The sequence below is a fragment of the Panthera pardus genome, unplaced genomic scaffold (assembly GCF_024362965.1).
Source record: "Panthera pardus isolate Hobbes unplaced genomic scaffold, ASM2436296v1 HiC_scaffold_16, whole genome shotgun sequence".
Lineage (NCBI taxonomy): Eukaryota > Metazoa > Chordata > Mammalia > Carnivora > Felidae > Panthera > Panthera pardus.
Genome location: NW_026526721.1, coordinates 1,195,897 through 1,219,052, shown reverse-complemented (window position 1 = coordinate 1,219,052; position 23,156 = coordinate 1,195,897). Strand labels below are relative to the sequence as shown.

Genomic DNA, 23,156 nt, shown 5'->3' with positions numbered 1-23,156 from the left:
AACGTGGATGTTCCAGCACACAGAAGCCGCCTGCGCCCACCAGGGGCAAATGCGCAGGCACTCTGTCCACAGCACCCAGTGCGGGCACACGAGTGTATGGGACAGGCACACACACACGTACGGGGCAGGCACACACAACTACGGGGCAGGTACACACACGTACGGGACAGGCACACACACACACGTGTACGGGGCAGGCACAGGCAGGTATGGGGCAGAGCGCCAGTGTCTGGTGAGGATGTCCATGGGAAGCCGCAGGTCACATTTGTGTAGAAAGGTCCACGTGGCCCCTCAGGTCAGATCCCCAGTGGGCAGTGTCTGCCTTGAGTCCTGCACGATGCCCTCTGTCAACCCCTCGATGGCTTGGCTGTGTGCCCCGGCCATGTGTCTTGGGTGGGACGGGTGGTGACAGCACAGAGGGGCCTTCTCCCTGACCGAGATGATGGTCTTTGTCTTCCAGGGTGACCCTGGGCCACAGGGCTTCCCCGGGACCCCAGGAGACACGGGCCCCAAGGGCGAGAAGGTGAGAGTCTCAGCCGTCTGGGTCTCCGTTCGTGTGCGTTACGCTCTCAAGCCCTGACCGCGGTGAGGGCCGTACGCCCTGATGTAACTGGTGTCTTACATCCCCAGGGGGACCCTGGGGTCGGGCCAAGAGGACCCCCAGGACCCCAAGGGCCTCCGGGGCCACCAGGACCCTCCTTCAGACACGACAGGCTGGTAAGTCCCGGCCGCAGCCTCTTCCAGCAGGGGGGCCGCCTGCTGCCCCCGGAGGGACCCTCCACACCTTGCTTGGCTTCCTGACGCCTCCTTCTTTGGACCCAGACCGGCCCTCCGGGAGGGGTGTCAGGCCCGGGAGTCAGCCCTGTCTGCTGGGCCACAGGGTGTTGGGGCCGCAGGGCTGTCCTCCTGCCCGGCTCTGCCTCCTTTTGTTCAGCGGGCGCGTCCACTACCTGCTCACGGCTTCTCGCCGTAAACCTCCCAGCTGTGGGCCGTGGGCCGTGCTCGAGATGAGCATCCTGCCGGGTCGGGTCGAGCCCCCACCCCGCTGGCCTCGGGCGAGGGGAGGGCCGGGTGGAAGGACCTGGGCCCCCAGTGACGTGCCCGTGGGCTCCCTCCCTCAGACCTTCATTGACATGGAGGGGTCCGGGTTCGGCGGTGACCTGGAGAGTCTCCGAGTGAGTGTCCTGGGCGTGTGGACCCTGTGGTGGTGGTGGTGGTGGTGGTGGTGCCCAAGCGGGGGTGGGGGTCAGGGCCGTCCCTCGGCGGGTGCCGCGTGCCACAACCATCCTGCGTCTCTCTGTATCCAGGGCCCGAGAGGCTTCCCCGGCCCCCCGGGGCCCCCCGGCGTCCCAGGCCTGCCCGGAGAGCCGGGCCGCTTTGGGATGAACAGCTCCGACGTCCCAGGCCCCGCAGGCCTTCCTGGAGTGCCTGGGCGGGACGGGGCCCCCGGGCTTCCCGGCGCCCCGGTAAGGCCTGCCTCCTGCCCCTCCCTGCCCTTGACGCCCTCCGGGCTTGGCCTGGGGTGGGGGGTGAACACCAGTCCCCACCCGTACCCCCCCTGCCCAGATCATCGCAGGGAGGCGGCTCCTGGCTCTGGGCCCCTGGGGGGAGGAGCCTGAGCGGCCGACCCACCGGGTGATGCCTGCGGCGCCATTCAGCTCCGGGCCTCCGGCGGGTCAGTGGACCTCCCAGAGTCTGTCTCCAGGAGTGGGCCCTGCCTGCAGGCCCGGGGGCCGTGAGGAGCCCGCATCTGGGACTCACCACTCGTGCGGTGCTCAGAGCCCTGCCACCCCCGCTCCCGACGCCGGGGGGGGGGGGGGCCCGCGGCCTGGAGGTTCCCACACGTGTCGCTATCAGAGTTGCGCCACGTGAACCGGGTGCGCGGAACGTGTTCGCCGGACGACGCGCTCCGGAGGTCCAGTCCGCACGCTCGTGGCATCGTCCCGTGGATGGCGCCCGGCTCTGTTCGAGTGACCGGCCCCTCACTCACGGTCTGGGGGCCCTTCTCATCCTCCCCTATTCGATCAACTCAACGAAAAGGGAACAAATGTAGAAACCGAGCGGAGCCGCTGCACCCCGTAGCCCGTGTGCAGGCTCTCCTGTGAGCCGTCAGGGGAGACGCTCGGCGTCCTCGACCCTGGGGAAGCGTGCACACCCGGATAATCATCCGCTGCCCCGTGAATCTTTTTCAGCGGCTGAATTCCGTCTGGCCCCACACTCTGCTTTTCTCTCCCCCAGGGACCGCCAGGTCCTCCAGGAAGAGACGGGGGACCAGGAAAGACTGGCCAGAAAGGCAGCCCCGTAAGTCACTTCCCCAGAAGTCTGTGCGGGCCTGACCCGGTGCCGCGTGCCGGCCGGAGAGCGATGGGTGTGGGGGTGCGGCCGGGCGGCCTTCCCCACGAGAAGTGCCACAAAGGTGGCCACGGGGAGGCAGGTGGCCCTGTCATCCCGTGCACGGCCACCATCCACCGTCCGCCTAAGTCATCAGGGTCTGAGAGCCTGGGGCCTGGGGCGTCCGGGGTTCGCTGAGAAGCGTGTAAAAATTCGGGACTCTGTGATCAGTGTTTCTGATGACAGCTGGACTAGGTGTTTGGGGTCGTGGGGACACTTGGCTTGATTTGAAAACTGCATCCCAAGCTTTCATTCTGGTTACAACTGGGGCCCGTGGCTCCACGTCGTTTACGGTGAATGAACCAGGAGGGGTTTCGAGGCCGTCCTCCGTGGGATACTTTCCGTGAGAGCCGGGCTGCTCGGGGCTGAGCGGAGGAGGCGCGTTTTCCGTGAACTCTCGCTGGGGGAGCAGCCGAGCCAGAGGGGCTCTCGTGGGGGTGCCGGCCACTCCCAGCCCCCCGGGAGCCTCTGTCCAGGTCTGACACAGGGCGGTGGCGGGAGCAGCCCACGCTGTGCCAGGGCCAGGAGACACTCAGGGTTTCAGACGCGTGTCTTCCGGGAGCGGCACGCGGGATCCCGGCTGCCCAGACACGAGCGAGGAAAGCCAGGCTTTGATCAGCGTGACTGGCAAAACAGCAGCCTCTCGGGTCAGGACGGAATGAGCACAAGTGTGTGCTCTCCTCTCGCTGGCCGCACGCAGTCTGGTTCAGCGATTGTTCTCTCTCCCCTGCAGGGCGAAGCGGGCGCCCCAGGACCTAAGGTACAGACGAGATGCCCCTGGAGGCACCTGGGGCGGGTGGAGATGGGCAGCTGGGTGCGGGGCGGGCTGGGCCACGGTCAAGGGAGCCGGTGTCCACTGTGGGAGCCGCCCTGGGGAGGCATCCCCTTGGTCCGGCCACGGTTCCCACCCAGTTCTGGCCGCTGCGGGATGAGACCTGGTGTTTGGATACGAGCTCCCGGTGAAAACTTGTCAGATAAAGCGTGGAGTGGGGGGGGGCTTCATGGGGAGGGACCAGGCTGCTGGGGGCTGGGGTGCTGCTGGGGCCCCGTGGGATCCCATGAGGAAGCGGGTCCGGGGAGGCCCCTTCTGAGCTGCACCGGGTGGGCGGGCGCCCACCGGAAACTTCCCGGGAAGTCAAGGGGCTGGTCCCCAGGGGAAGTGCCCGCTGGTGGGCCGGGGCTGCGCTGGGCAAACCCCGCGGGGCGGAAGGGAGGACCAGGATGAGGACGGGATCGGGACACAGGTCATGCGGATTCTGAGGGATGGGGTGGGGTTCAGAGAGGAGCGTGTGCATAGGAGCACACATGCACATATGCACACGCACACATATATGCACACATATGCATATGCACACATGCAGGTGCATGCACGCATACACACACATGCATACGTGAGTGGACACGCACGCACACATCATGCACACATGCACGTGCACACACACGCATGAGCGTGGGGGCACTGAGGGCCTTCTGGGAGGCCTGAAATGAGGGGCTACAACTGCAGGAAAATTCAGCATTGAAGCTGAGGTCAGACCTGCTGTGGGAATGAGACCCCGAGTGGGAAACTGGCTATTGAGACTCAAACTTTAAAACCGTCAGGAGCTGGCCTGAGGGGTCCAGATCCTACAGCCTGGTTGTAAACTGAGTAGGAAACTGGGAAAAAATAAATACAAAAGATCAGCCCCGATGGAGTTTTCTAGGCACAAATATTTACGTAGAAGCCTTTCAAAGATTGACCATTAGATGAGTTGTTTAAATATAATCAAAAGGTACTAGTATTAAAACCCAGAAAGTAAAATACAAGATTCCGTTAAAATGAGCCCATGGGTAAAGTGGGTCAACAAGTCAAAACTGCTGACTATCTGTTAAATAGACCGTAAAGGGGTTAACACCAGCCTCAGGGGCAGCTCGTGGAGGGCCGGGGCCCAACCCCCGTAGGACAGCATCCGATGCCTGTGGGAAGCGGTGAGGGGACCCCAGCCCACTCGAGGGGCCGGAGGAGGCAGTGGAACTGGCCGGGGAGGCCCCCCGGGGAGAGGCCGTGGTCAGCGCTGCCCGGGGCCTTCCGGTGGGCTTGCGTGCGTGGGTAACACGCCCTGCTGTGGGCCAGGGGCGCCTGTGCCCCTCACAGGCAGGAGACTGTGGTCCCTCCATCTGCAGATGAGGTTAGGTGGTCTTGGGTGGGGCCGGCCAGGTGGTGATCCCGGCCTCCGGGCTGAGCCTGCACGGAGCCCTGCCCTCTGCCCAAGGGCCTCCCTGTGTCAAGTCCCACCTCCCTGCCCTGCTCACAAGCCAGCAGCACCTGGCGTCCAGGACCCTGGGGCCTCCTCAGTCCTTGGGCCCCCCTCGGTTGCTCTCAGGGGCCCTCCTGCTCCCCCATCGCTGCTTCGGGGCTCCCCCCCTCACCTGCCACAGCTCGCCACCCCCTCCTCCGCCGCGGGGGACAGCATGCTCTGTGTGCCCCTTGCACCAGACCTGGAAGGAATATCTCCGGTGTGTGGGCCTGTGGGTCTCCCTCGGTAGTGTCGTTTTTAAAGTGGGTAAAACCGTTTCCTAGAGTCAGAGGAAAAACGGGGGCTATTGGGTTTGCTTTGTGCAATGCCGTTTGTCTCTGGTTTCCAGATTTGTAAAAAGCACATAGGGAAAGCAGGTGGGCACGGCATGCAGTGGCTGTCTCGGGGTTTAGTGGACACCCTGGTGGCCGAAAGCAGTGACTTCTGTCTCTCCACCTGTGCAGGGAAGCAAGGGGGACCCTGGCCCCACTGGCGCTCCTGGGGAGACTGGCTTGGCAGGAGCCCCCGGACCAGCTGGACCACCAGGGCCCCCCGGGCCCCCCGGGCCTCCAGGACCAGGACTTGCCGCGGGGTTTGTGAGTACTGGTTGCTCCCGTCCCCCAGAAAGCCGAGTCTGCGGCCCCGTGCCCCCCTGGGCACCCCCCACGGGCTAGCACTCTCCCCGGCCCCGTGTCTCAGCCCCGCCTAGACGGTGCCACAAGGTGGAACCGGGGGCAGTGGGGGAGCAGCCACCCAGTTGCACAGGTGGTCATGCCAGGGCCCCTGTCCTGTGCGTGCTGGGGAAAGACTGCCCCAAGCAACACCGTGAGACAGCCAGGCCCCCGGCTGGTGCTCAGGCCAAAAATAAAATCCCCTAGACTCAGAGGAGGGCTGAACGGGGCGCCCCCCCCCCCCCCCCAGCAGGGTCCCTGCAACCTGGCAGACGCTTCTTATGCCAGGACCAAGAATGGCCGCTGCCAGGCGACCTCAGCCCTTGGAACCCGCCCTGCTTAGCTGTGGCTGAGTCTCCCCCCCAGGCCAGCAGCTGGCCTTCGGGAGGGATCTCTTCCCGTAAGACATGCAGACCCAACTGTCCCCCTCGTGTGCTGCCCGCAGGAGGACATGGACGGCTCTGGGGGACCCTTCTGGTCAACTGCTCACGGAGCCAGCGGGCCACAGGTACTGCCCTTGCCGGCTTGATCCGCTCTCGTGGGGAGGTGCACGCGGGGCAGGGGATGCCCCTGGGACCAGCCCGCCGGTGGGGACCAGCAAGGCCGGTGACGCCTGGGCACTGTCCACCCTGGAGGCCTTCTGGAAGGGAGTGGACCGTCCATGTGGGGAAGTGCCGTTGGTGGTCTGGTAGATGGACGTGGGGCAGAATGAGCCCTAAAAGATGGATCTTTCTGGAAAATAGCAGTGCTTCCGTTCTCATTACGGCTCTAATTGGGGGAAGCAATAAACTTTGGACCTAAGTGCAATTGTAACTAAATAAAGATGGGTACCTTCCTGTGAAATCCCACCTCGTTCTGCTGTTAACGTCTGCACCAGTTGGGACTGGGTTTGGCTGAAGCGGCCGACACCCCCGTGAGCCCAGGACTTGGACCAGACGTGGGGGACACGTCCCGGGGTGGGGCGCTGCCTCTGCCATGGCCGGTGGGTGCCCAGGGGACCCTCCTGCCAGTGCCCGCCGCGGCCCCAGACCCTCAGCCTGGTGAGAGTGAGCAGCGGGGACAGGTTTCTATTCTGGGCAGCGTTAGTAAGAATTTTCTCTCGGGCAGAAACTATTTCCCTGAGTAGCTAGAGTGGCTTTGCTAGTTTAATTTCGTGCTTTTCCTTTTACGTGTTAAAAAATCCTAGTCTTTGGCCGCATCAGGTAGCTGCCTGGGCACCAGAGAGGACCTGGTGGGAGGTGGCTGTGAGGTCTAGGGCCCGGGGTCCTGTCCCCGCTTGTAGGGTCCTGGACCCGGGTACACAGATCCAGTGCCCTTGACCCCTGGAGGAATCAGCGGGGCTGTTTCGTGACTTCAGAGGTGACGGAGACCCCCGGGGGTCACAGCAAAGCCGAGCCAGCCAGTGCCCTGTACGGGCCAGAGGGCAGCATTCTGCTCGGACGCAGGCTTCAGTTACACAAGATGCAGCTTCGGGTTGTGGAGGCACCGGGCACGCCTGCCCTCGCGTCTGGTCTGTGCGCTGCCTGAGGGATAAAGGTGGTGCTGAAGACAGACCCCTGCTCCTGGGCTGCCCAGGGGGGTCCTGGCGCCTGTAGGAGGAAGACCTTCCCTTCCAGGGGCTCAGGCTCTGTTCCTTCTCTGCCCCACAGGGACCACCAGGCCTGCCCGGGGTCAAGGTCAGTGAGCGCACCCCCCCCCCCCCCACTAAGAGTTACCGTTTCAGCGGGGCCTGGGGGTAGCAGGACTTCACCGTGGGAGATGGGAGAAACACGGGGAAACAGGCACCACCCACCCTGAGCTTCCGTGCTGGGGGGCACTCCTCCCATCCTTCTAAAGCCACAGGGTCCCCGGCTTCTTGCGTCTGAAGGGGGCTTGCCAACCCAGGGGTACAGAGGAACCTGCCCCTGCCACGCCTCCCAGGCTCTGGGGCGGCGGGGGGTGGGGCGCCCCGGGACTCCCCCCACCTCCCTGCTTGGCTCTGCTGCCCCACCCTGTCCCTGGAGGACACCAGCCCCCACCCCTCCCCATGGGTGGCCAGGCTGGGAGGGCACGCCACGCTCCCCACAGACACACGGGTTCAAGGGTGCACAGGGCCCACCAGGCGATGTGTTATGGTCCTGTGATGAATGTTCCTTTTAGAGTGTTTTGCTTCGATTTAGAACTTTGGGTTGTGGTAGAAGATCGCATTGTAGAAAGACACACTCACTTCCTTAAAATGGAGTCGTCTGGTGGAGTGCTCCTTGGAGCAGACTGATGGGGCAGCTTCCAGAACAGTCTAGGCTGCATGTGTTAGCTGCCTGCACAGCTGGCCCGGTGTCCCTGGGACCCTCCGCTCTGGGCTGGCCCTGGAGGAGGAGAAGGCAGCACGGACGCCACCCCTGTGGGGCAGGCTGCCGCACTCCCGCTCACAGAGCCCCTTCACCCGCCCTAGGGGGACCCTGGAATAGCCGGACCACCGGGCACCAAGGTAAGAAAGAGCCTTTTCTCGGGGTCAGAGAATCGTGATCTTGACCCATCCCAGTCGGGAGCAGGCAGGGGCCCCCTCAGCCGCACGGCCCCGGTCCCCTGGAACCACGGTAACTCGGGGGGAGGTCCGCGTGCAGTGACTTCCAAGGCCAGGCCCGGGCTCATTCTCCCTCTGGTTCTTCCTGGTGCCGTCGGGGCTCGGCCTCCACTCCTCAGACTGCAAGACGTGCCTGTCCTGAGGACACCCAGCCCCAGGACACCTGCCCGCCGCCCCAGGTCGCAGGACAGGCTTCCTCCTGGCTCCAGGGTGTAAACCTTGGGAACCACAGGAGTCTGTCCAACCGTAGTCCCCTCCCCCTCTGCCCCTTGAGGCTCCTAAGGAGGCTGGAGGCCGACTGGGCCAAGTTGCTGCCAGGGGCGTGAGCTGGTGACCCACAGAAGCGCCGGCCCGCTCACCTCCCCGGACGCCAGGCTTTGCTGGGCGGTGGGCTGACGCTCGTCTCCTCCTGTGTCGGGCGCAGGGAGAAGTCGGAGCCGATGGACCTCCCGGGTTCCCCGGCCTCCCTGGCAGAGAGGGCACAGCCGGAGCCCAGGTGCACGACCACTAGGAACGCTTGGGGTGGGGGGGGCGGACCACCCGAGCGGCTGACGAGGCCGACACCTCGGTGTGGTCTCGGGGTCCTGACCAGTGCTCTGTACCCCACGGGGCTCAGAGACCCCGGCTCCGTGGGCCGGGGGTCCAGGCTGCCCGCCGGGCTTCCCGCCTGGCTCAGCCCCCTGTCCCAGGAAGAACTCTCCACGTCTCCATTCAGAGCCACTGCTGGTGGTGTGGGGTCTCCAGGAAGGGGGCTCAGGCTCTGTTTGAGATGAACTGTTTCCATCTCTGCAGGGACCCAAAGGAGAAAAAGGGACCCAGGGAGAGAAAGTGAGTGGGGCTCGGGGTCTGCGGGCCGGGCACGTGCGTGGCCCAGCCTTGAGGGGTGCTGGCTCGGAGCCTGCCCTGCTGGGAGGTGGGGCCCTCAGCACTGCCGTCCCCAGCCCAGGCACCTCCTCACACCCTGTGGGCGCCGGGAACCCCTTCCGAGCCCTGGAAGGGCCCCCCCCCCCCGGACAATCTGGAGGCCCCCGTGAGCCATCTGAGAGTCAGACACCGGCTTTCTCTTCCAGGGTGACCCAGGGAGGGATGGAGTGGGGCAGCCTGGCCTCCCCGGACCCCCCGGGCCCCCAGGACCTGTCGTCTACGTGTCGGAGCAGGACGTAAGAACACTGCGTGGGTGGGCAGGCGCCGTGCCCGGCCCTCCCCTCGGCACTGGCCACGGCGGGTGCCATCCCGGTCCCTGACCCCACGTCGGCTCCCCCCAACCTCGGGTGCCCCCTAAAGACTCCAGGGTTTCCACTTGGTTCTATTCTGGACCAGCGATGGTGTCTCATTATGGTGAGACTTTTAAATTATTTGAATGAGAAAAAAATTATGAGAGTGGGTGACCGGAGAGAAATGGAAATTCTATAGCAGAAAATCTAAATGGAGCAAGGCCTCTCCCACTGAGACCCTCGTGTCCTCAGCCTCTGAGCTGCCCCATCAGAACCCCCTGGGTTCCCAGATGCCGGCAGTCCGCTCTGGCCCTGGGGTCTCTGGAAGCTTCTCCAGTGCCTGATCTGAGGGACCTGAGGCCAAAGCCAGGACGGCGAGTGAAAGCAGTTTTTCTTGGGCATTAATTGCTGTGCTGTTTCATTGGGCCCGTGAGGCGAGCTGGGCTTTAACTCTAACGTGTTTTCCCTTTTCCTCCTCCGGCCTGTGTTTCCGCCGGCCCGCGGACAGAGAGCGGTGGCAGGCGTGCCGGGACCCGAGGTATGTGCACGCCGTCCCGGGGGGGAGCCACAGCCGGCTCCGCGCCCGCCCCGAGCTGACCCGACCCCTCTCTTCCGCAGGGCCGGCCGGGGTACGCGGGCTTTCCTGTAAGTCGCCCCTCGGCCCTCCTCGCACCGACCCCGAGCCCCTGGTGAGCCCAGTGCCGGAGGGTGCCCGCAGAGCCGAGGAACCTTCAGGCTCCTGCGCAGAAGCCCCCGGGACCAGGGCGGGGTCTCGGGGTGTGGGTCAGGACGAGGAGGCAGGTGTGCCCAGGCGGCCGCGGTGGGACAGGGTCCCTCGCGTGGCCCTCATTCCTGTCTCCTCGTAGGGACCGGCCGGGCCAAAGGGAGATCTGGGCTCCAAAGGCCAGCGGGGCCCCCCGGGACCCAAGGTGAGAGGCTCAGGCGCCATCTGCTCTGTGACCCTGGGGGGGCGATGAGGACACGAGAGCCCTGACCGAGTCTGACGCCGGTTCTCTTCACGGTCACCTCACTGTGACCCATGGAGGCCCCGCAGAGACCACCCCACGGCAGAGCCCAGGGAGGGGAGGACCCCACTCACCATGCACCTGCTCCGGGGTTGGTGTTCATGCCCCGAGTTGGGGCTTTACTGTGGGAGTCGAAGGCCCTCCCTTCCCCAGAGCCGGCCTCATGCCCATCACCCCGGCTGTTCCAGGGCGAGAAGGGCGAGCCGGGCCCAGTCTTCAGCCCCGATGGCAGCACGCTAGGCCCTGCCCAGAAAGGAGCCAAGGTGAGCTGGGTGCCTGGGATTGCTCACCTTTGTCCAGGCCGGGGGCTGGTTGGGGGGGGGGGGGGGGGGCGTTCCTGAGAGGGCTCCGGAAACTTCTGTAGCCTGGGCCCCTCACCCTTCCCTGTCTGTCCCTCTCTCAGCGCCGCACTGGGAGGGTCAGAGCCCGTACTCCTGGCTCGGCCACCACCCAGCGGGCCCCTGGTTATCCCCTGCCTGTCAGCTGAGCCTGCCCTGCCGAGGGGCTGGGGGCTCTGGAGGAGGGGTACTCGGCAGGGGCCTCACCCGTAGACGCCCCACCCTGAGGATGCGGCCGCTCCTCTGCCTCTGGGTGCTGCCACCGTGGAGGGGTCCCGGCCCTCCTCCCTCAGCCCCCACCCCCAGACAGGCCCTGAGAGGGTGCGGGGAGGACTTGGACCCGGATTCAGTGGCCGTGGGGGACAGGCCCGGAGGGGCCCTGAAGTCTCCCAGGGTTGTCTGGGATGGGCAGTGGGACCTTGGATCTCAGGGCCCAGAGAACTCAGGCCGGCCCCGAGGTCGGGGGGCCCCCACGGCAGGCCTCGTCCGTGCTCCCTGGGGACAAAAACCCCCATCTAGAGGCATGCTCCCTCTGCCGTTTCCTTCCGTCCCTGGCGTGGTCGGAGCCCCTCGGGCACTGCCCTGCCGGCCATCTGACGGCGCCTTCTGGTTTCCTATTCAGGGAGAGCCCGGCTTCCGAGGACCGCCGGTGAGTAGGCGCACGCCTCCCACCGCAAACACGCGTGCGCGGTGGGACAGAACACGAGGCGCCGTGGCGGCCTGGCCGCTGAGTGGGCGTGGTGGCCCAAGCGTACATCCTGGCGTGCTTGGCGAACACGGAGGCAGGTGTCGGGCGGGAGGCCACCGCAGACGCCGTCCTCTGCTCTCCTGAAAGGCGCTCCTCCTTCCTGCAGGGTCCATATGGACGGCCGGGGCACAAAGGGGAGATTGGCTTCCCTGGGCGGCCGGTAAGGACCCAGGATCTCGTGCGCCTGTGGGCAGCAGTTCAGGCCTGGCCCCTGGGGGCCTAGGGGGCCGCAGACCTCAGTTCCTCCCCCTGCCCTGCCCCGAGGGACCACCCCGCCTGGGGACGGCTTCTCCAGGACGAAGCCTAGGGCTGCCCAGCCCGTTTGTGGGCGTCTCGGGCCAGAGGGGCTGGCGCCCTAGGAGACCCTGGGCGGGGACCGAGAGCTGGCCAGGCTGGCGTGAGCCAGCTCCAGCAGTGACCGCCCCTGTGCCCTGCCCCAGGGTCGCCCCGGGATGAACGGACTGAAAGGCGAGAAAGGGGAGCCAGGACATGCCAGCGTCGGCTTTGGTGTGAGGGTGAGTGTCCCCCAAGGGGCGGACGGCGTGGCTGGGACGCCCAGGGGCGTGGAGGGCCCTGCACCGTGACCACACCGGGCCGGTCCTCTGGCACGAGGACCCCACACATGTGCGTGCACACTCCAGCTGAGCTGCGGGGACAGGGGCCCCGAGTGGCTCTTCTGGAAGGGCACGGCCGCGTGGGTCCCGGGCGTGACCCCTGCCCCCGGTGGGGCCCCTCAGCACCACAGCCTGACTCTCAGTGCCTCACCGGCTTCTGAGCAGGGTTTATGTTGGTAGCCTGGGTGTTTTTATCCGTTTCTCCCTAAGAGGGGGCCTCCAGACACGGGACCTGCTCCCAATCCCACGGCCGGGCACCCAGCCAGCTGCCAGGTGCACTCGGTGACTTTGCTCCCACGGCCCGGGCCGAGGCGTGGGGTCCTGAGGCCAGCGTGTCAGACGGTCCCCACTTTTCTGCTTTTGCCGTCACTGCTGGTTCTTCATCGTGGCTCCTTCCTCCCGTGGCCTAAACGTGGCTGCTGCCTCGTGAAAAATCAAGAGGCAGGAGGTGACATCTCGCGGCGATCTGAAGTAGTGACAGAAAGACGGGTCGCGGGCCTCGACAAGCAAGACAGGCGCCGGGATCCTTTCTGCACTTCTGACCTAAGGGCGGCTGGCGAGTCAGTTCTGACCTAAGGGCGCATGTGTGCCCCGCGGAGTCTGCTGGGACAGGGCTCCGCCTCCAGCGGCTCCTCTGGGGGCCCGACACCCCACCTCTGTGCTGCCTCCAGTCCCTCTGTCCTTGGCCTCAGTGGGGCACTGCAAGGAGGCGACCGCAGGGCAGGCGGGGCCGGGTCCTGAGGTTCGCACGACCTCACTGGCCCTGGTCTCGCTCCTGACGCAGCGTGAGTTACACAGGCTGGTGCTTTGTCCAGTAAGCAGGTCACTGCCAGAATGAGTGCTCTGCACCCCGCCTGGGTGGCTGTCTGTTCTCTTTCTGTGAATAAGTAAATGAAAGTTCACACATGGGCTCAGCCTGCTGGCCTCTGGGCCTCCTGGGGCTCTGCCTTGAACGTGGAAATACACAGATGAGCTCCCAGACTCTGCGTTAGTCTCCGTGCTCCCGGCCAGTCCTGTCACCCTCTCCACGTCCCCCAGGCACGTTCTGAAAGGGGCAGCTGTGCTTGGGGGCCCCACAGCCACAACCAAACTGGATGCTTCCTGATTATATGCTGTCACACACGTTCAGTCTTCTGATTTTAGTGAGATATTTAGTGAAATATTCCCCCTCACATCTGCTGCCCTGGTCACATCCACGGCCTGGCTGTGAACATGACTGACCTCATGTTCTGTCCTCCCCATGCAGGGCCCACCCGGACCCCCGGGGCCTCCAGGACCCCCAGGCCCTCCCGGGACTCCCGTCTATGACAGCAACGTAAGTACCCCCACCCCCCTCCTCACAGGCCCTATCCACCAGCCACCCCCTGGAGGGGTCAGCCTCTCCCAGGGAGGGGACACCCCAATTTCTGGCAGGGGGCTGGCCAGTACTCCATTAGAAAACAAACCCCACCTGGGGAAGTGAGGGCTCTCTGCATCTGGGAGCCTGAACCTCGAGCCGTGTGGTCCTGGGGGCAGACACCCCTGTTTTACAAGGTTCAGCCACATGAAGTGACTCCGAAGGGGCAGGTCATATCACAGTCAGGGCTCTTGATTCCAAACCCCCGTCTCCTCCCCCTCCCCCTCCCCATGCTCCTACGGGGGACCGGTATCTGTGTGGCCTCACGGAGGGCTGGGACTCCGGGCTCAGAGACCGCTGGGGGGGTGCTGCCCTCAATCCGCAGAGCCCCTCACCTCACCGGCCAGCTTCTTTGCAGGCCTTCATGGAGTCTGGCCGCCCTGGACCTCCAGGATTGCCAGGTGAGGGCCCCTGGGGCCTCGCGGTGGCTGGGGCGGTGGCTTCTCTTGGGGATGCTGGATGCCGCAGGACTTCCTCCTGTGAGCCTGGGCTCCAGGGGAAGCAGGAGTGCCTCATCGGCCCATGTCCCCTGCTCCAGAGTGATCACGGGCCCCTCGCGGGGCCTCCCGGGTCGTCCCAGCACGGCCGTCCTGGCAGCCTCGCGGGGGACAGCCCCGGACACTGAGTAGACACCCACTTGCGTGCGGAATTTAGATCTGCCCCCTGCCCGGGCCTGCTCTGTCAGCCCGCGCCCGCCCCGCGGGAGTGGTGTGGCCTCCAGGGGCAGCCCCTTGGGTGGGACCCCCGAGTGCTTCTGCTCAACAAAAGCTCTTGCTCTGAAGGCTCCCAAACTCGTGTGGTGCTCCTCCCCCGTCCAGGCTAGTGCACGCAGCACTCACAAGGGCTGGGGGTGAGCGGGGCACAGGGGCATGGCCCAAGGGCCCTGTCACAGCTCGATGATGGACACTCCTGGGTCTCTGTCCCTCCAGGGTACCAGGGGCCTCCTGGACCGAAGGGTGACAAAGGAGAAGTGGGCCCACCAGGACCACCAGGTGAGTGTGCTCCAGGCAGCCCTGGGCTGGGGTGGGTCCCCGGCACTGTCCTCTGTGGTTACCCGTGCCCTCCTGGAGGAAGGACACCCCTTCCAGGCGTATGGGGCCGGACGGCACCTGTGGCGGCTTGATCCCTAGTTGGCCCAAAGCCTCAGGGCCCAGGGCTTCAAGGACAGCGGGGCTGAAGGGCAGAGCTGGGCCCCGGCACCCAGCGTGTGGGGGGACGGCCCCTCCCCTCCCACGGGCTGCGTGGAGTCCTCCCTTGGCCCGATTGCCCCGGGGCTGAAGTCTTAGCACCTCGCGGGTTCCTTCTGACGGATGGTGGGACGACTCTGCCAGATTCTTCCACTGCTGAATGAAATAGAAGAAAACGACGGGGTGGCTGTTGGGGGCTAGCAGGACAGAAGCCCAGAGGGCCGGGGCGCCCAGCCCCAGGCAGTGACAGCTAAAGGGTGGCCGACCGGGGCCCCCCCCGCCCCGTGAGGGGCTGCAGCCCAGAGCAAGGGCGGGGTCAGAGACAGGGTTTTCCCTGAGGACTGCTAGAGGTGGAAGCCGCTCCCTGAGGAAGGTGAGCTCACCGAGGGCCTACGATTTAGGCTGAGCAGGTGAACAAAATGGCCAGAACGGACCGGAATGCAGGCAGGAGAGCAGAGGTGAGACAGGCCCCCAGGAGAGCCAGCCAGGGTGGGAGCTTGAATCACGACAGTGCTCCAGCAAAGGGAAGGTGGGGGTGAGTGCAGGGAGCCGGGACCCTGGAAAGAACCCGGTTCCGTTCTAGGATGGAGGGGCGCGGCCACTGGACCCTAGGAGGCCGCGTGAGTTTCGGCAGAGGAGACCGGGAGGGAGCGAGAGCGGTCTGTGTGGAGGCCGCGGGCCGGGGCAGGGGCGGGGGCGCCGGCGGGAGAGCACCTGGAGGCGTCACGGCGAAGGGTTTTCTGAGGCCGAAGGAGCCCTTCGCGCCACCGACCCACAGGACCTCACTCCTCCGCACGGAAGACAGACGCCAGAGAAGAGGCCTCAGGACAACGTAAAGATGGCCTGTGTGCGTCAGCGGAAACCCCCTTCCAAGCGAGGCCGTCGGAGGACCTGCCCTGATGGGACGGGACAGATGGCAAGGGCCCTTCGAGAAGGAGGCGATGCTGGAGGGGAGACCCCCAGGAGCGAACCGCTGCCCTCGTTCAGCGTGGTCAAAGCGGGACATACCTCGCCGCTTCCGGGGGTGGAGCCAACGACGGGCCAGGACCACGCAACTAAGCATGCCCGGCGAGGATGACACCAAAATTACCGGACCCTGAAGACGACACGAAAGGAGAGAAGAGGGAGCACAGAGCAGATGGAACTAGGCAGATTTAAAATAGTTGGTTCAAACTGACATCTGTCCGTAAGCACACTGAACGGGAACCCACTGAATACTCCGTCAAAGGTAAACGTCGGCAGTTGGATAAAAACAAAACCGTATGCTGCTTACGAGGGACACTGCAAATGTGAGGACAGATACACACACAAGCTGAATGCGGGACAGGGGCAGGCAAACCAAGCCTGTGTGTGTGCATGTGTGCACCTGCGTGCATCTGGGAATGCACCTGTGTGTGTGCACCTGTGTCTGTGCACCTGTGTGTGTTCCCATGTGCATGTGTCCGCATCTATGAACGTACCTGTGTGTGCACCTGTGTGTGTGAATGTGCACCTGTGTGTGTGCATCTGTGAGTGCACCTGTGTGCTTGTGTGCTCATGTGCACCTGTATGTGTGAGCGTGCCCGTGTTCTTGTGTGTGCACGTGTGAGTACACCTGCGCACGTACATGTACCTATGCATATGTGTGCCTTTGTGTGCCTGTGTATCTGTGAATGCACCTGTGTGTGTGTGCACCTGTGCATGGGGGTGTGTGTGCACCTGCATGTATCTGTGAATGTACCTGTGTGTGTGCACATGTGCACCTGTGCATGGGTGTGTGCCTAGGTGTGCCTGTGTGCACCTTTGCATGGGTGTGTGTCTACATGCGTCTGTGAATGCACCTGTGTGTGTGTGTGTGTGTGTGTGTGTGTACAAATATCTGTGTGTGTGAGAAATCAGACGAGTGTACCTTGAGGCAGGAAACATTGCCAGAAATTCGAAAAAAAAAAGTCCATTATGAAAAAGGAGTAAACCCACCAGAAAAATACAGCAACTCCAAATCCTGTGCCTCTAACAACATAGCTTCAAGACGTAAAGAGCAGCAACCGACAGGAGAAGGACGACACAGATCCGTCCTCGTGGGGGTATGGCCGGCTCTCGGGAAGTGACGGCACCAGCACACAAAGAACAGCTCAGGCAGGAGACGGAGTTCCCGGCCTGGCCCTGGGGCCCTGGGGCCCTGGCAGCAACACGGGGACCCTGTCTTCACCACACGGGCCCTCGCCTGGCAGAGAGCGAGCAGGAAGTCAGCGTCACAGACACGCCTGGAAGATGACCCCAGAGCAGCGCACTTCCCTTCCAGATAAGGAGGAACCACTCACAACCGGCAGGTGGAAGGTGGTGAGGCCCCGGCCGAGTCCGCGGCCACAGCGGCCCCGCGGCAGCAGGACCCCCCCAGATGGGGGCCACGCACCCATCGGCCGGCCCACCTGGGCCCCAGGCCACGGGTCCTGTTAACCGTTCAGGAACTCACAGCCTCAAGCGGGACACGTTTCTCAGCACTCAGCTCAAGAAGTCAGAAAACAAATAGCAGATTTACCTTTAACAAAAGAGATGGGCACCGAGGAGGGCGCTGTTTGGGATGAGCACTGGGCTGTACGGAAGCGATGAGTCACGGGAATCTACCCCCAAAACCAGGAGCGCACTGTGCACACTGTATGTTAGTCAACTTGACAAGAAATTATGTTAAAAAAATAAAGCAAAATTAACATAGAGAAGCAAAGAAAAGGGAAGAAATGGTACAGCTCAGAGCTGAGTGAACTTCATCCGGAAGTGACCATTTGCAAGTCAAGGCAGTTTTTGGAAAGACCGCTAATCCTGGCACGCCCCCTGCAGGACCGAGAAAGGAGGGAGCCCTGCGAGCGAGGGAGCGAGCGAGGGGCAAAGGGCTGCTCCGCCTCCACCCTCGCTAGGGCTGCAGGGTGGCTGGTGCTCAGGGTGGTGGCCGCTGCCCCGGGGGGGTGGGGAGGGTTGCGAAGGAAGAAATACCTGCCATTTGTACAGACAGGTTTGGGAACATCAACCACCCCAAAGAACGTACCGTTGCAATTAATAGGTAGACTTACCAAGGTCACAGGGGCCATTCACAAAGATCAACTGGTAATAAACAAAAAGAAATTCTAAAAAGGTGCCATTACAAAAGGAGGTCAGACCTGTGGCCGCCAGAGGCAGGCGGGCGTCACGGGGAACCGTCCGAGCCGCCAGATGCGTCCTGGAACTCCCATCACGAGGTGACGCACGTCTTCCTGTGTCCCCACCAGTGAGGCCACGGGTGTGAACCAGCCTTACTGTCCGGTCCTTCTGCTGCACCCCTAAAACATTCCGGGGCCGCCATTAACAAAAATGTCAAAAAAGCATCTGGTACGCGGTAATAAGTAACAAAACTGCAGGGGGCCCCCCAGAAACAGACATTCTAGAAGGCAACGAAGGCAGCTGTAGGTGGGGGGCATGGCGCTGCCGAGACACTCACCTTGGCCCCCCATCTCTCCTACAGGGCAGTTCCCGCTCGACCTCCTCCAGCTGGAGGCTGAAATGAAGGTGGGTGTCACCCGCGTCCCCGTCGCCTGTCCCACCCTGGCTGGGTTCCTTGGGGGCTCAGAAGGTGGGGAGACAAGTCCTGTCCCGCAGGGTGTGCCGGACCTCCTGGGCTCCAGAAGCTTCCGGCTGCCTCACCCTGCCCACTCAGGGCTTCCGGGGGTCGGCCTGCCCCTCCCAGGTCAGCAGCGGGAGCCGGGCTGTCTCAGACCGGCATTTCCATCCACAGGGGGAGAAGGGTGATAGAGGAGACCCGGGGCAGAAGGGCGAACGGGGTGAGCCCGGGGGTGGCGGATTCTTCGGCTCCAGTGTGCCCGGCCCCCCCGGCCCACCAGGCTACCCTGGGATTCCGGTAAGTCTGGACTCCTGGCTGCCTGCAGGCTCGAGCCAGAGCCCGTGTCCCCAACATCCTGGGCCAGGTCCAGCCCAGCTGTGGATGCCTGCAAGGCCCAAAAGGTTGCCCCCACTCCTGGCAGGGGGGGCACAGGGCAGGCCTGGTGGGTCACGGCCTGGGGCCCCCCCCCCAGCCAGCCAGGAGAATAGGGGGCATAGGGGCCCTCACTCAGCCCTTCACTCCTGTCCTCCTGCTGGTGCCTCCCTCAGGGAGACCATCTGCCCTAAAAGATTCCAGGGGGCACAGGCCCCAGCTTCTGCCTGAGCGATGGAGGGGGAACGAGGGCCTTCGGGGGACCGAACCTCTGTCCAGGGTGTGCTCTGGTCCGTGTTCTGGGATCCCTTCCCAGCACAGAGCACACCGTGTGGGAGGCCACGTTTCCCCGGCCATCATGGGGGCAGGCAGGGGGCTCCCCGCAGGGCCTCTGCCACATGTTCTGTTGTCTCCCCTAGGGTCCCAAGGGAGAGAGCATTCGGGGCCAGCCAGGCCCACCTGGACCTCAGGGGCCCCCTGGCATCGGCCATGAGGGGCGTCAGGGGCCTCCTGGCCCCCCTGGCCCCCCTGGGCCCCCAGGGCCCCCTTCCTTCCCCGGCCCTTACAGGCAGAGTAAGTCAAGCAGGGGTGGGTACCTGGGCTCCGGCCTCGTCCAGCCAGGGCCATGCGTTCCCATCTCTGGCTCTTCTCTTGCAGCAATCAGTGTTCCCGGCCCCCCAGGCCCACCTGGGCCCCCCGGACCCCCTGGAACCATGGGCACCTCCTCAGGGGTAAGGGTCCCCGTGTTCCTTACCGGTCAGATGCTTGCTGCCCAGTCGCCTGCCCGGCCGCCCTCCCCTCTGCAGACCTGTGGGTGGCCTGCTCCGGAGGGTCCCAGCACCGGGCCTGGCCCTGCCCCGTGCACAGATGCACGACAGCCCTGAGATGTGGTTTGCAAAGCAGAAAACGGGGAGCCTGGGGGTGGCCGTGGGACTCGGGTGGGCAGGGGAGGACAAGGGAGGACAGCCATTAAGAAGGGTCCCCAGCAGGGCTCACCGGGCACGTGGGCACTTGGCATCCAGCCCTCCCCGAGGGTGGCCTCACCGCCCTGGTGCCACAGAGCATTCTCAGGGAACAGCCTGATCGAGAAAGGAACACACTTAAGCCTTCAGCACTGTCCCTCATCCGGAAGTGTCCTCCCCCCACCCCCCATGAGCCCAGACGCTGCCTGTGTGCGAGGGCACCCACTGGGTCGGGCTTCCAGCAGGTAAGGATCTGGGCCACGTACCAGACCATGCTGGACAAGGTGCCGGAGGTTCCGGAGGGCTGGCTCATCTTTGTGGCTGAGACAGAGGAGCTGTACGTCCGGGTCCGGAATGGGTTCCGGAAGGTCCTGGTGAGTTACCTGCACGGAGAAGGGGCGGGAGACCTTCTTGAGCTTGCTTGGGGTTCAGGAGAGCATGTGGGGGGGAAGGGGGCCCCCCACAGCGAGCCTGAGCCTTGGTCCGGGTTGTCCTGTGGGGTGAGCGCCTCATGCAGTGACCGTGCTCCCTCCTCACGTTTCTTTATTTTTTAACTCGGGGCCTTCCGAGCAGTTTGGGGTTTACAGAGAAGTGACTCCCACTTCTTACAGCCGATGCACGTGAGGTGCTGTGCGCCCGCTGATGGCACAGGCACCGGGGTGTAGCCGTGCCAGCTCCCGCTGGGGCGGGGCGGGGGTGCCAGGCGTCAGGGTTGCTGGGGTGACCCCTGCGTTTTCTTTCAGCTGGAGGCGCGGACACCCCTCCCACGTGGGACGGTAAGGACGCAGCCGAGTTCAGGGCTTGGAGCCCGGGGCTCCACGGTGGCAGGCCGAGCACGCCTGGGGCTCTGGGGGCTGGGCGTGGGAGGTGGTGTGCAGACCACGAGGCCACCTCCCTTCGGGCCACGCTGCCCACCCCTCTCCGAGCGCGGGGCCCGGGGGATGGAGGAGCCCACATACTTAGGTTTCCCACTGCTGCGGCTCTTCTAAGCCAGGACTTCTTAAAGGGCCCGGGACCGAGGCTGCGTTAGGCAGCGTGTGTCCCGGGCTCCTGGTGAGTCCGCGCACTCACGGAGCCCAGGGAGTCCTCCCTCGCTCGTTCCTTCCTTCCTTCCTTCCTTCATTCGGTATGGTCCCGGGCCAGGCACCGTTTTAGACAGGGAGGGACACGCGAGGCCCCTGCCTCGCAGAGCTCGCGGGCTGGGGGAAAGGTGGTAAAGATGACAGGCGACAGACAACCTGTTTTATCGTATTAGCAGGTACAGGTGCCTGGTCACAGAGCACACGGGGTGTCAGAGGCACTGGGTGCTGGGGGAGGACAGTTGGGAAGGGGGGGTCGGTGCAGATCACCTGAGGTGGGCGCGCGGGGCATAAGGAGCGGAGAACTTGGGTGTCCGGGTGGCAGTGAGGGGGGCTGGAAGGTCAGGGAATGTGGTCCTGAGCGGGGGGGGGGGGGGGGGGGTGCCTGAGCGCAGGGCCAGCCACCCACTTTGCACGTCAGGCCGGCAGGGCTGCCCCTCCAGCTTACGAGAGCACAAGCCGCAGGTGTAGGAGGAGAGGGCCACCCGGACGGGAGGGCAGAGCCCCCGCCCACGGTGCCTCTGCCTCTGCGTCTGCAGGACAACGAGGTGGCCGCCCTACAGCCCCCGCTGGTGCAGCTGCACGAGGGCAACCCGCACCCCCGGCGGGAGCTCACCCACTCCACGGCGCGGCCCTGGCGGGCGGATGACATCCTGGCCGGCCCCCCCCCGCCTGCCGGACCCCCGGCCCTACCCTGGCGCCCCCCACCACGGCCCCTACCTGCACGTCCAGCCGGCTCGCCCCACCGGCGGGCCCGCCCGCACCCACACCCACCAGGACTTCCAGCCCGTGGTGAGTGACCCACCAGCCCCTCGGCTCACGCGGACTCCCAGGGCTGCCGAGAAGCGGGAGAGCCCGAGGAGCCGGGCAGGGGTGGGGGCCTGACGGCGGCCACTCTGGACCCCCCGGCCCCCAGCCCACCGCGGTCCCTGCTGCCCTAGGCCGAGGGGCTGGGCTGGTCCTCTTGGGGCCCCCGGGGCCGGTCACGCGGGCTCTCTGTGCACGCTCAGCCCCTCGGCCGGCCCGGGGCTGGTGGCTGACCCCCGCGGCCCCTCCACAGCTCCACCTGGTCGCACTCAACAGCCCCCAGCCGGGCGGCATGCGCGGCATCCGGGGCGCGGACTTCCAGTGCTTTCAGCAGGCGCGCGCCGTGGGGCTGGCGGGCACTTTCCGCGCCTTCCTGTCCTCGCGGCTGCAGGACCTCTACAGCATCGTACGCCGCGCTGACCGCACGGGCGTGCCCATCGTCAACCTCCGGGTGCGTGAGGGCTCCCGCGTGGGGCAAGGGGCGGGGGTCCGGCGGGGTCCCCAACCCCCCGCAGCCACCCCATCTCACGGGGCGCCTTCAGGGGCAGGAGGCAGGGCCGGGCCCTCGCACGCAGCCACCTCCGAGCCGGGGCTGGGAACCGTCTCTGGGGCGGTCCCCATGCCTCTCTCCCACCGCCGAGTGCTTCCTGGGAGCTGGGGAGCACCGGCGCGCCTCGGGGCCAGAGGCAGTGGCCTCACCGCAGACCTGGGGTTGGAGGCCCCGCGGCAGGGCGTCCCTGGGGCGGGAGTAAGTCCTGTGACACCGCCCTCCCCAGGACGAGGTGCTGTTTCCCAGCTGGGAGGCCTTGTTCTCCGGCTCCGAGGGCCAGCTGAAGCCCGGGGCCCGCGTCTTCTCTTTCGATGGCAGGGACGTCCTGCAGCATCCTGCCTGGTAGGCTCCCCAGCAGAGGCCGCAGGGGGTGTGTTCTGGGAGGTGGAGCCCCCAGGGACGGCCCCACAGGCAGCCGCACCTTGGGCCTTGGGGCCTTTGGGAAACGCCCTTCCCTGCCCGGAGTGGTCCAGATCCCAGGGGTCGTGGTCCAGATCCCAGGGGTCGGGGCTCGGGCCTGCGGCTGATGGCTGCTGCCTCCCGCAGGCCTCAGAAGAGCGTGTGGCACGGCTCGGACCCCAGCGGGCGCCGTCTGACCGACAGCTACTGCGAGACGTGGCGGACAGAGGACGCGGCGGCGGCTGGCCAGGCCTCCTCGCTGCTGGCGGGCAGGCTGCTGGCGCAGAAAGCCGCGAGCTGCCGCAATGCCTTCATCGTGCTATGCATCGAGAACAGCTTCATGACCTCCTCCTCCAAGTAGGGGCTCTGCCGGCTCAGACAGGCGGACGGACAGTCAGACGGCCAGGCCGGGAGGCCAGCAGCAGGGGAGCGGGGAAGCCGCACTTAAGGAGCGTCTGCCCGCGCCCGCCCCCAGGGTGGGACCTGGCTGGCACTCTCCTGTATGGTTCTGTGGTTCACGTTTCATGTAACCCCCAAGAAATAAAAGGAAGCCAAAGAGTGTATTTTTTAAAAAGTTTAAAACAAAACCTGGTGTCCAGACTTTCTCTTGTCCCTCCCCACCTCGCACAAGGCCCTGCCCCCTTCCTCTTTGACCCCAATCAGAACAGGAGGGAGACCCCCCTCTGAGGCAAAGGAACATATTGACTTGGGGAGGTGTGCGTGCCCGGGGGGCCTGGCAGGGGCCAGTGGGGCCTCGGTCCCCAGCTGTGAGCTGCTGGGGCAGCTCAGGCCAAGGGTGCAGCGTGGGGCCATTTCTCCTTGGCCTCCCGCAGCCACCCCCCGGGCCAGGGCCAGCCTCAAACTCAGGGCCACTGCTGCCCCCAGGCTATGGCCTTTACCCCAACACCACCTTGTGCTGGTGGCTGGGAGCCAGCCTGCACACGGGGCAGGTGCGTCTTCAGTTCTGTCCCACACCGGCTTCCCACGTGGAGCTCAATC

The 23,156-nt window shown here is 65.0% G+C and overlaps 1 protein-coding gene and 1 long non-coding RNA gene across 2 annotated transcripts in view; one reads left to right on the top strand and one right to left on the bottom strand.

Annotated features, from left to right (window-relative positions):
• Positions 1–22,744, top strand: part of COL18A1 (collagen type XVIII alpha 1 chain) — a 51,911-nt gene extending 29,167 nt beyond the window's left edge. The window contains 34 exon segments of the mRNA XM_053902951.1: positions 461–523; positions 631–717; positions 1,122–1,175; positions 1,308–1,466; positions 2,239–2,301; positions 3,125–3,151; positions 5,129–5,260; positions 5,781–5,843; positions 6,985–7,011; positions 7,767–7,802; positions 8,323–8,394; positions 8,691–8,726; positions 8,969–9,058; positions 9,621–9,650; positions 9,731–9,757; positions 9,979–10,041; positions 10,326–10,400; positions 11,098–11,124; positions 11,330–11,383; positions 11,664–11,738; positions 13,084–13,152; positions 13,592–13,634; positions 14,163–14,225; positions 17,893–17,936; positions 18,163–18,285; positions 18,780–18,933; positions 19,018–19,091; positions 19,568–19,696; positions 20,066–20,098; positions 20,941–21,060; positions 21,062–21,193; positions 21,462–21,659; positions 21,985–22,100; positions 22,305–22,744. Of these exon segments, the coding sequence (XP_053758926.1) occupies positions 461–523; positions 631–717; positions 1,122–1,175; positions 1,308–1,466; positions 2,239–2,301; positions 3,125–3,151; positions 5,129–5,260; positions 5,781–5,843; positions 6,985–7,011; positions 7,767–7,802; positions 8,323–8,394; positions 8,691–8,726; positions 8,969–9,058; positions 9,621–9,650; positions 9,731–9,757; positions 9,979–10,041; positions 10,326–10,400; positions 11,098–11,124; positions 11,330–11,383; positions 11,664–11,738; positions 13,084–13,152; positions 13,592–13,634; positions 14,163–14,225; positions 17,893–17,936; positions 18,163–18,285; positions 18,780–18,933; positions 19,018–19,091; positions 19,568–19,696; positions 20,066–20,098; positions 20,941–21,060; positions 21,062–21,193; positions 21,462–21,659; positions 21,985–22,100; positions 22,305–22,518 (2,772 nt within the window). The 3' untranslated portion in view covers positions 22,519–22,744.
• On the bottom strand, positions 4,079–8,892 carry LOC128777211 (uncharacterized). Its single transcript, XR_008422384.1, has 3 exons — positions 7,542–8,892; positions 4,798–6,858; positions 4,079–4,545 (listed from the first exon to the last, which is right to left on the bottom strand). It is a non-coding gene; the product is annotated as an uncharacterized LOC128777211 (long non-coding RNA).
• Positions 22,745–23,156: the final 412 nt, after the last annotated feature.